General features: G+C 31.9%; 1 protein-coding gene across 1 annotated transcript; it reads left to right on the forward strand.

Moving 5' to 3' along the window:
• Window positions 10,286-11,825, forward strand: LOC109831218. The gene is made up of 2 exons (XM_020398555.1): window positions 10,286-11,772; window positions 11,819-11,825. The coding sequence occupies exons 1-2, from the start codon at window positions 10,286-10,288 to the stop codon at window positions 11,823-11,825; spliced, it is 1,494 nt and encodes a 497-aa protein (XP_020254144.1).

The raw sequence follows: 12,797 nt of genomic DNA on the forward strand, positions 1-12,797 counted from the left end.
ATATATATATATATATATATATATATATATATATATATATATATATATATATATATATATATATATATATATATATATAGAGAGAGAGAGAGAGAGAGAGCAAAACTTGTGTCCACTTAAGTGGACATCCACCAAACTTTTTAACCCTTGGATGTTTCCTAGGGATCCTTGCATGATATGAAGTGACTTTTTATATGTTAAATGAGTGGATATAAAGTTTGGTGGACACACTATTCACTATCCACTTAAGTTGACACAAGTTCTCCTCTATATAAGCCCAAAAATTCAGCTAACTAAATATTTAAGAGAATGGTAAGTAAACCAAACAAACATCCATATAACACAATAAACAACAAGTATTATATTTTTAAGTTAACTAGTAAGGTGCACGTGCTTTGCACGTGTGTCCATTTTCTTGTTTATATGTGGGCATTGCAATGTTAATTTTAATTTTTTATTTTATAATTTTATTATTTAATTGCAATTTAAATTAGTTTGATTTGCATAACACTGTATTAGATATCAGATTAGTTTTTCTAATCATAAAACTTATACAATCTATTTAGGGTAAATTTCGCAAATGCCCCTGAATAAATCCCTCTAATTTTTAAAATGTTACAAAACTCTTTAAGTTTTAAGGCTCTCAAAACATCACATTCAAACCCTAAAAGCGTGAAACACAATTTTTATTAGCAAAAATATCACTCTGCATAATTTTACTCATATGTGAAAAAGTACGAAGTAAGGATTATTGTAATTAAGAAGGATTTTTTTGATAATTGTTGATTTTTTTATGGGGGGAGGGTGTTATGACATTTTGTAAGTTAATGGTATCTAAGAAATGCCTAATATAAGGGGTTTTCTAAGGCTAAAAAACACTTAAACACCTTATAATTTCATCTTCCTTAATCTTATACACCCTAAATTGTAAAAAAATTGCACTTCCATACTCAACTGGTTTAAACCTGGAAAATTAATATATTATGTTACTTGAATGTATGGGTATTCGCATGTTCTACTCACATGTAAATTATGGCTTTTTTTTACCCTTATTTATTGCTTTATTTACATTTTTACCTACCTTTTTACAAGCGGAGGAGGCTAATTTTAGCCAATGGTAATTTGGACTTAACCTAAATAAATAACTCAATTTAGAAATTTTAATGGAGAAATTGATATCCTTAATATATATATATATATATATATATATATTCTCCTTCATTACCTTGTTCTTGATCTAAATTAAAGTTGAGTTATGATTTAACTTTTTGCAAGAAACAACATTGGTGAAAAAGAAACTTATAACATGTGTTAAGAAATATTAGTTGGCTAATAATTTGTTTTGATAAATCCAAAGAGATGTATGGCCTATTTATTCGCATCCCATGGCCATGCCATTCATTAGCCTTTTGAGATGTTACTTTAAGGTTTTGAATTTTATTATTAATTCATTGTTCGCATAATATTACTAAACTAATTGCCAATTTAGTAATCAAAGTATTTTTGACTTGCTATTAGACCCAAAAACTTATGATATGAGCAGATATATGTGAAAGAACTGTCTTATATCTCTCCTCTCAGTACCTGGTTAGTGCACGTGCATTGCACTTTGGCATACTTGTTTTACGTTCCAATGAGCAAATCCAAAATAATTATTCAACTAATAAGTGAGTCATTTAATACAAATTAACTATTATAAAAAATTATATAAATTACTTTTAATGGCTGATGAAGAAAAATATTATTATAGAGAATGTGCTACGTATGGTTCACATACTAAACAACCAAAGGGGAAAAAATTATATCATACATACTTTAATGCTATTTTTGTCTAAAATATGGATCTATTACATTGCAATGGTAAGATAGAGCGTAGCATGTTAGATTTGGCAAAATAAATGTTCAAATAAGATATAATTATAGGGATGGTTGTGAGACCACCAATAAATAATATACATGGATTTGTAAATAAAGTTTCTTTTATCCTAGTATTCCTAAATCAGGATTTTAGGATACATTAAAAAAAGTATTTTTGATGGCTGTAAAAATTAAATTTTAAAAGTAATGAAGAAAAATACTATTATAGAGAATGTGCTACATATGGTTTACATACTAAACAACCAAAGGGAAAAAAAGTTATATCATACATACTTTAATGTTAATTTTGTCTAAAATATGGATCTATTACATTGTAATGGTCAGATAGAGCGTAGCATGTTAGATTTGGCAAGATAAATGTTCAAGTAAGATATAATTATAGGGATGGTTGTAATCTCTTATTAAGACCACCAGTAAATAATATATGGATTTGTAAGTAAAGTTTTTTTTATCCTAGTATTCCTAAATTGGGATTTTAGGATTTTAGGATATAATTTACACTTTGGGGATAATAAATTATATATTATTTGCTACTCTCATGTCATTTGAAATTAAGAACTATTATGTGATTTTACTTTGTGCATGATGAACTCCAAGTTGCACCATCATCAACCTCCATAAGTTGCACATACATTATAAAAAATAGCTTCCACAAATTGAAGTCCGGTCCTAAAATAAATAAAATTTATCAAAATGAAAAATCGAAACTCCTCTCCTTTCATCAAAAAAAGCAAGTGATATGCCTGGCTTCTCGATGCTGACACGTGCATATGTATTAGAAATAAACAATTGAATCACTAATCCCCAAATGAATCCAAATAAATTTTTGAATAAACATAAAAAATTGTATGTAGTCAGTTAACATAAAAGAAAATTAGTATATTAAATTAGAATAGTGCATACCATAAGAACTGTTAGTATAGCACACAGTTAAGCCTCTCCTTCAATTCTTGCACATATTTAACTAAACATTGAAAAATGTTAAAAAATAATATATATTTCACTCACTTTGTAATTGTCATCAAATATATTCAAGCAATTATCATTCAGTTTGTAATTGACATTAAAAACAACGTTATATAATTTACAACCAAAACCCATTAAAGTTTAAATTTCAATACCGAAAAAGAATTTGAAAATCTCACATTCTTCTGGGAAGTTTGGAATAATGACCGCTAATCTGTAATTTGGAGGCTTTACTTCTCCATTTGTTATAGTATATGTTTCTCCCTTTATCAATAAACCGCTGAACTTTTCTATCAGCTTATTAAATAAAATTGCTTGGATAAATGTTCCCTGCAAAAGACACAATGTAGAATAAATCACGTCATCACAGTAATATGAAAATTACATGAAATAATAACAATGTGAAATTCATATTCCCTTTTCATCAATTAGAATCAACTTTTGCTTATTCCCTTCTCCATTCTTAAATGAGTCTATAGTATTACGTAAAACACGAACATTTATACTCTATTGTTTTGATAAATTTTTAACTCTCAGATCAGGATGTTGGCTTGATCATTAGTTCCATCTTGATCAGATAACATGCTTCACGAAAAAAGTATATAATTTATAGAGCTAATTCATAGTTTATACCTTACAAAAAACATGCTTTTACTAACCTTTTTGAATCACATAGTGTTGCTTCCATCACTATTTTTTTGGTAGGATTTGATAAGATTTGGTAAGATGGAAGTTGAGTATGGAGTATATTAGTATGGATTATATTTATAGGAGATAGAAGAGACAAAAGTGTAAACAACATTTAGTACATAATTAAAAGTGTATTTGATAATGGGAGGTTACAAAAGTGTAAACAACATTTAGTACATAGTTATGAGTGCGGTTTTTCAAGTGAGGTGTGGAGGAAAAAAATCAATTGTAACTGATATCTTATCAATTGCAATTAGTTGATGAGGAAAATTGTTGGTTCTTTTTTACCAACAAATAGTAATATAAATATGAACTTCCTATGTTTTTTAATTATAACTGTTGTCTTATCAATTGCAATTAATATTTAATAAAACAATTACAAATATATAATGGACCTCCCTGCGTTTCCTGTCTTATCAATTGCAATTAATATTTAATAAAACAATTACAAATATATAATGGACCTCCCTGCGTTTCCACATTAAAAGACATCAGTTATGAGTGCGGTTTTTTTTGAATGAATTAAAAGACATCAGTTACAATTAAAAGACATCAATTGCAATTAGTTTCCGAGGTGTGGAGGTGTGGAGGGAAAAAATCAATTGCAACTGATGTCTTATCAAGTGCAATTAATATTTAATAAAATAATTGCAAATATACATAGTTATGGTTTATGCATGTATCTATATGTTTTATTATGTATATGTTATGTTTTGTATGTATGTGTTTTAACATAAATTTGTATGTTTTATGTATGTGTTATGTTATGTGTGTATATGTTTTAACATAAATTTGAGGGCAATTTGGGAAGAAATGTTTTAACATACCAACACACTTTTATAATAGTATTATATATATATAGTGTCAACTTAAAATGCTTACATGCATACATTCTTAATAATGGCATAACTCTCCTATTAATTGTCCACTAATATTTAACATACCCATTCATCCTAGACTAATATCAACCATAATAAAACTTATTTACTATTATTTTACATAATATTTTCAAATTTATGGGGTTTTAAAGTATGAAAGCAATATAAATGCTTTAACAATTTGTTAGACATTCAAATATATTTTTCATGAAAATTGAATATTCATGAATTATACTAATCAATTAATATTTGTTAAATATACAATTTTTAGAAGTTTTCATATGAGTAATAACTTTCAATAACTTTCATTTTATAGTTTATTTTTATTACTAAATATAAATAAAACACAATATCAAGTTCTTTTAATTTTTTTAGACGAGATCAAAATATAACATGTCTGATCTAATGTTTACTCTAGAAAACCATCATTATGTTTTATATTAAAAAGGTAATAAGAAGAAATATACTTTACTTTAGAAATCTTCAACACTTTGAGAAATATACTCCAAAAACTTACTCCTTGATCAAACCAAAAAGCAGACAAAATGTATAAATATTCTAATACTGTTATTTTAGGGACTAAAGAAAAAAATTTTCCATTCTACAAACATCTCTCTAAAGGCTTTCGGCCTGATAGTAAGCTTTCCTTTTCCAAGTGCCAATATTAATTTTTCTTTTATTCTTCTACATTAATGTTTTATCCATAGTCCTTTTATTTCCCATACCCATTAAAGTTGAATCAGGCTCGGTGGCTAGGGTGAGCACCACTGATGTAGCTCTAGTCAAAGAACTTGCCAGAGATCAGCGAACATCGTCAGAGGCGATATTGGTAACCAAAATAAAGATACCTTTTTTTTCTTTTTCTAACCTACAATTATTTATAACTAAGGAAAAGGACAAAACATCAACTTTTTAAGCCTTTTTCTTCAATCTNATGCAATTTCTAGGGTTTCTAGTGTCCCTTGAGTTCACAACTGATTTAGCCATTTAATTGCAAATGAAAACCCTAATAACTCCATTGCATCGAATTAAGATAAGATCAGTTACATACTCTCAAAATTTCCCACTAGCTTTTCCTTTTTCTAATGATCAAGAAAAGAACCATTTTCTACTTTCTCCTCATCTTAAATAAAGTTTTGTTCTTGAAAATTTATGTACCTTGGTTCTTAAAAATTTGAGAGTACTTCTGATGCATCTCCTTTTTAAGTCAAAAATCGTTTTCCTTTCTAAATGATTATTCCACTAGACTATCACATACAGTACGTTGTCTGAGCAATTGTTCCGTTTTATTCACAATACGTTCTGGTTTCTTCTCATAAGTCAAGTCTTCCTTCAACTCAATTGGTTTTAGTTCTATAATTTGAACATGATCTCTAATTAATTTTCATAGAATAGATACATGATACACATTGTTGTCTCCAACCAAAGAAGGTGATAAAGCAAGTCTATTTGCAACTTACCAACTCGCTGAAGTATCTCAAATGGTCCCACAAATCTTAGACCCAGCTTCTCTCGGATTCTAGATCTCTTCACACCTCTTCTAGGAGACATCTCCAAAAATACATTACCATCTTGTTTAAACTCTTGGTCTCTCTTCCAAAGATTAACATAACTCTTTTTTCTACTTTTGCATTGCGAATATGCTCCTTCATTAAGTAAATCTTGTTTGTAACTTTTTGCACTACTTTGGTCAAAGAAGTTTTTTTTCTTTAACATCATCATAGAGAATAGGAGATTGAAACTGCACTCCGTACAGTGCTCATATGCTACTATCTTAATGTTTTACAAGTAGATATTATTATATGCGAACTCTACTTATGGTTAATGTTCTTTTTATGATCTTTTCAAATTAAGAATATAACATCTTAACATATCCTTGAGAGTTTGAATTATTATCTCTGCTGACTATTAGCTTGTCGATGGTATCCTGAACTACAACAAAGTTTACTCTGAAGAGCTTTATGCATATATTTCTAATATCTTAATATGAATTTAGGATCTCTATCAAATATTTTCTCCACTTGTACACTACGAAGAATGACTATTTCAGCAATATAAAATTTTACAAGCTTCTCTAAAAAAACTTCATATTGATTGACAAGAAGTGAGGTGATTTTGTCAAGCAGTTCACTATGATTCATATAGTACTGTTGCCTCTTGCTAACCTTGGTAATTTTGTGATAAAATCCATAGTGATTTTCTCTCACTTCAAAATTGGTATGTCGATGTTTTGAGTAAAACCTATTGGCCTTTGATGTTCTACTTTTATTTATTAACAAATCTGATACTCTGAGACATATATGATAATATCCCTCTTCGTATTGACCACTAGTATATCTCTTTTAAATCTTTGTATATTTTTGCTCCATTTGGGTGCATAATATATCTAGAATGGTGAGCCTCCTACAAAATCTTCTTCTTAATTCTCGGTTATTCAGAACATAAAGTCTATTTCCATACCTTAGGGTCCAGCACTATGTATCACAAAATATGGTCGTCTACCATCTTTGACTCCCTTCAAGATGTCTTTTAATTTGGAGTCATCTTTTAGCCAATCTTAATCTGATCAATTAAAGCATGTTGTATTTGGATGTTAGCTAGTTTAGCACATGATTCTTGACAATGGATTTCAATTATCAATTAGTGACGGGGAACAAAAGTATACGTCTAAAGTTGTAAGTGTACAACCATCAAGTTATAGTATAAAAAGTTATCGATCCCACGAGGAAGGTGTTTGTAGGAGAAAATCAAAATCGGTTTTTATGTTGTGTGTATAACAATTAGGAGTGATGGGTGTGTTTATGGTGAGATAGAGAGAGTGAGAGTGATTATATGTAAATAAAAATAAAACAAGATTGAGAGTAGAGAGATAAAGAGTGGATGTGGTAAAGTGTAAATGTAAACAAACTAACAAAAGGGAAGAAAGAAAGATGAAGGAAATAAAATCAAGAAACAAATGAGAGAAAAGAGGAAATGAAGAAAGAAAAAGATGTAGTATTCAATTAGAGATATGAGGAATCTAGAATTAAATCCACTAGCTAGTTTCATACAATTTCTAGAGTTCCAACAAGTATTAAATCCATATCTTTAAAAAAAGGGTAATACCTTAGAGGGTTCTAGCCTCAAGGAGAATCAAAAAAATAAAAAAATAAAAATAAAACTAATCCCAAGAGGGTTCTAGCCTCAAGGCGAATAGTACAAGAAAATAAAGTCGAAACTAGAAAATAAATTGTAAAAATCTAAACTACAATATAAATGCAAGAATTTAAAACAAGAAATTACAGACATAAAAGTAAATCTACTCTACAAGTATGAAAATAAATCTAAAGCAAGAATGTTCTAGCCTGTTGGTTATTTAAACAAGAAAAGAAAGCAAACAAGAAATTTTTAATAAAGAGAAAATTTACATCCCAAGAGGGTTCTATCCTCAAGGTGATAGAAAACCTTCATCTTGATCTTCATCTTCATCTCACCTTCATCTTCATAATCCAACAAAAAGAAGAAAAGAAAGAAATAAAGAGGTGAAATTTTTTCTTTATTAATTGTAACAAAAAGTTACAATTTGGAAGATCTTCTCAATTAAGAGTAACCATCCTTTCCAAAAGGAGTTTTTACAAAATATTTCACACTTGAACCCCTCACTCTCTACACCTATTGAAAGAGTATTATAGAAAATATCAACCCTTTGATTAACTTGATCCTCAACTTAATCAATTTTGACATTTAATTCATAATAGTAAACTTGGTATCGATACCGCTATTGATACGGGTATCGATACTCAGTCATTTTGTTCTTTGGCAGATCTTGTCTTGTGTATGGGCTTGGAATTCTTGGGCTTTTTTAGAGATGAGATATTGAGTTCTTCTTGGGCTTTTATTCATAAACTACAATTAAAATAAAACACATTTATTAGTGACATATTTATTTAAATTAAATAGATAATGAGGGTATAAAATATAATAAAAATATGATTATCAAATACTCCAACACCTAAACTTTTGCTAGTCTTCTAGCAAAGAAATAAATTAAAAGAGAAATAAGGTAAAATTCTAACTCACTTTCATAGTAATCGTGGTTGTATTTAGTGCATACAATAAGTCTTTAAACCCTAGGTTACCCTAGAGGACGAGTTGTAGTCTCATGTGGGGTTACAATCTCATGTGGGTTTGCAGTGAATATGCCTATAAAATTCGATCAACTTGCCAATTTAAAGAAGTCCATGAGTAATTAATTCACTTGATATACTTAAACATTCTAATTGAGGCTAGTTATTTGATAAACACGTAAAATATGCATTATCTTAGTGTGTTTTAAGCATGATTTACGAGTGTTTAATGCATATTTCGTGTTTAGATCGAGGATACTGCTGTTGTTTGTGTTTTTATATGTAGGTATTGGCTCAAGATTGAAAGATTTGATGATCATTGGAAGTTTTACAAGAGTTTGAAGCAACAACAACATTTCGAAGGCATGGTTCGTGAAGAAAATGGATGCACGAATATGGAGAAATGGAATTTCGACCATGATACAGTTTGAATCAAGAAAAACTCAAAAGATGAAAGTTGTAGATCTCTTCAACAGGATTCCAATGCAACTTGCATCACCTCATTCCGAGGTCAGACGCAAAAGTTATAGCCAAAATACCGAAAACTGAAGAAACAAGCACAAAATCAGCAAAACAGCCCCTACCACACCCTGGTGTGGTGCAGACCACACCGGTGGCGCGGGAATTAGTTATTTTCTAGATTTTTGGGGACATATAAATAGATGTTTTGACTTAGGGTTTTGGATATCTTTTGTTATGTTCTTTTAGCCATCAACTAGCAACTATTTTGAAGTTCAAGTATTAAAGAAAGACACTAATTTCTTGTGCAAGATTGGATTGCAAGTTTTGATTTTGAAGATCTCAATTGAAAGAAGGGTTAATTCTTTCCTCTCTTTGATATATTTCTTCTTATGATTGATTTGCATAATTATTGGATGTATTCTCTTATTCCAATCATGTGTGAGTAGATTTCTTGTCTAGGGTTGGGAAAGAACCCAACTTTTTGGTGATTGATGATGAATTAATATATGTTCTTGGTGAAAGTTTAGATCTTTAAACTTAATTTCTTGTGTTTTAATCTTGTTGATTCGCTTGATCACCGTATTAGCAATCATAGGTAATTAATTGAAGGACTGAAAGGTGAAGATTAATACCGGATCTCTAGAAATTAAGCAGGGAGCTCGAACCACGAAAGTAGGCTAGATTCCTTGGGGATTTGATTTGGATTAGCATAAAGCTTAATGGGTTTAATTTAATCTTGATTCCACGAAAGTAGGTTAATTGAGATTGATTAAGCACGATCTTTAGACCTTGAAAGAGGCTTTAGATTAATTTAGGCTAATTCACCCTTTCTAGATTAAACCAACACCAAGAATTGAAATAATTCATCATTGAACACCTAAGTTGTGGTGATAACCCAATCCTAGTCCTTCATTATATTGAATTCCATCCGATTAGTTGTTTATTTTATTTCTTTTATTAAATCTCTTCTAATTTACTCATTAGTTTAGCTAGTCTAATAACGTGAAATTTGGTAATTAACCCTAGTCCCTGTGGGATCGACCTTGATAGCTACAACGAGTCTGTGCGCTTGCAGATTTTGCCTATCAAGTTTTTGGCGCCGTTGCCGGGGACTACGGTGTTAATATTGAGTGCTTACGTTATTAAGCTAGACTAGATTTTTTTTATATTTCTCTTTGCTTCTCACTTTCTTTTATGCAAGGGAATCAAACAGAAGTAAACGACGAAAACAATCCTGAACTATCGGTGACTCTTGCAAACATAAGAAGGTCTATAAGGGAGCAAAGGAACACAGAACAAGCTACGATGGGAGATCAAAATCAGCTTCTTAAGGATTTCGCAGCCCCAAATTCTCAAGGCACACAGTCAAGCATTACAAGGCCCAATGTTGAAGCTAATAACTTTGAGCTGAAACCATCACTGCTCTTAATAGTTCAGCAGAATCAGTTTGGAGGAGGTGCTACTGAAGACCCGAACCTCCACCTATCGATTTTCTTGGAGTATTGCGACACTTTGAAACTTAATGGAGTGACCAATGATGCTATTCGACTCAGATTATTTCCGTTCTCTCTAAGGGACAAGGCTAGGGCTTGGTTGCACTCATTGCCAGCTGGGTCCATCACCACTTGGGATCAATTGTCCAGAGCGTTTCTTGCAAAGTATTTTCCTCCAAGTAAAACAGCACAGATGAGGAACCAGATCACAAGCTTTGTACAGAAGGAAGGAGAGTCACTCTATGAAGCTTGGGAACGCTACAAGGAATTATTGAGGATGTGCCCTCACCATGGACTGGAGAAGTGGTTAATTGTTCACACCTTCTACAACGGGCTCACTTACAACACACGGATGACTGTTGATGCTGCTGCAGGAGGAGCTTTGATGAACAAAACAATAGACGAGGCATACACTCTCATTGAAGACATGGCTCAGAATCACTATCAATGGGCGAACGAGCGTGCTCCTCAGACATCAAAAGGAGGCAAGTATGAAATAGATGCTTTAGACCATATATCCTCTAAAGTTGATGCTTTATTTAAGAAAGTTGAAGGTTTGAGTATTAATTCTGTGGCGTCTACTTCAATTTCATGTGAGATATGTGGCTATGTGGGTCATTCTGCACTTCAATGTCAATTAGGAAACCCCCCATCCATTGATACTTCTGGTAATGAGCAAGTTAACTATGTTAATAACTTTAATCAGAAGGGAGACCCATTCTCCAATACTTATAATCCGGGGTGGAGGAATCATCCTAATTTTTCTTATAGAAACCCACCTGGAAATCCCATGCCTGCATCTAATTTTGGTCCACCTGGTTTTCGTGCTCCTCAATCCAATTTCCCTTCTCAAAAGTCAAATTTGGAAAATATGATGGAGAAGTTTGTGACGACTCAATCAAAATTGAATGAAGAGTTTAAGCAGCAACAACAAACCACGAATGAGGTGGTGAAACAATTGGCCTCTAAGATGGATTCCCTAGCTACGCATAACAAGATGTTAGAGACACAAATCACCCAATTGGCACAAAATGTTAGCTCTTCCTCTAGGCCTTCAGGCATGCTACCTGGACAACCCGAGACAAATCCCAGGAGTCATGTGAATGCTATAACTCTTAGAAGTGGAAAACAATATGAGGGACCCAAGATGAAGGAAAATGATGGGGTGGATGGTCATCATGAAGAAAAAAATGAAAATGTGATAGATGTGGATAATGAGACTCAAACACAAGAAGAAGAAAAAGTTGAAAAATATGTGGCCCCCGCTCCTTACAAGCCTCCTCTACCATTTCCCCAAAGGTTAGCTAAGGCTAAGTTAGAAAAGCAGTTCGGAAAATTCTTGGAGATTTTAAAAAAATTGCACATCAATATCCCGTTCACTGAAGCTATCTCTCAAATGCCTTCATATGCTAAGTTCTTGAAAGAGATCCTATCCAATAAAAGGAAGTTGGAAGAATACGAGACTGTGGCCCTTACTGAGGAGTGTAGTGCTATCATCCAGAATAAGCTGCCTCCTAAGCTTAAGGATCCAGGTTCATTTTCTATTCCTTGTGTTATTGGTAATGTCTCTATTAACCGTGCTTTGTGTGATTTAGGTGCAAGCGTAAGTTTGATGCCAATGTCCATCTATAAGAAGCTTGGCATAGGAGATTTGAAGCCAACCACGATATCACTCCAACTGGCGGATCGATCGGTAAAATATCCGGTAGGTATACTTGAAGATGTACCTATCCAGGTCGGTAAGTTCTTTATCCCGGTCGATTTCGTTATCTTGGAAATAGAAGAAGATTCTAACATTCCAATTATTTTAGGAAGACCCTTCCTTGCTACTGCAGGTGCTATAATCGATGTTAAAAATGGAAGGCTCTCTCTAAATATTGGAGGGGAGACGGTAGAATTTGATTTAAGTAATACTATGAAACTCCCTCTAACTGATAAAATTTGTTACAGGGTCGACGTCATTGACAAGTGTACACATGAGCAAATTGCAAACAATAACTCAGCTGATCCACTTGAGAAATGTTTGGTAAGTGATGGTTCAATAAATGATGAAGACCCCGAGGTAGCCGCGTATGCTCAATCTTTAGAATCAACATCAGCTGCTCCACTTCGAAATGCAAAGCTTGAAAGATTGATGCTAGAGCCAAAAGGTTCTATTTGTGAAGAGGATAATGCACCAAAGGTAGAATTAAAACCCCTCCCTTCCTCTTTAAGGTATGAATTTCTTGGCCCTGATTTTACTTATCCTGTGATTGTGAATGCATGTCTGAATGAAAATGAAACTGATAAGTTGCTTAGAACACTTAGGATGCATCGCAAGGTCA

This window comes from Asparagus officinalis, chromosome 2, assembly GCF_001876935.1.
Source record: "Asparagus officinalis chromosome 2, Aspof.V1, whole genome shotgun sequence".
Classification (NCBI taxonomy): Eukaryota; Viridiplantae; Streptophyta; class Magnoliopsida; order Asparagales; family Asparagaceae; genus Asparagus; species Asparagus officinalis.

Bases quoted from the DNA above. Each gene is read 5' to 3' on its own strand.
- LOC109831218 (XM_020398555.1), top strand. From the start codon at position 10,286: ATGGGAGATCAAAATCAGCTTCTTAAGGATTTCGCAGCCCCAAATTCT.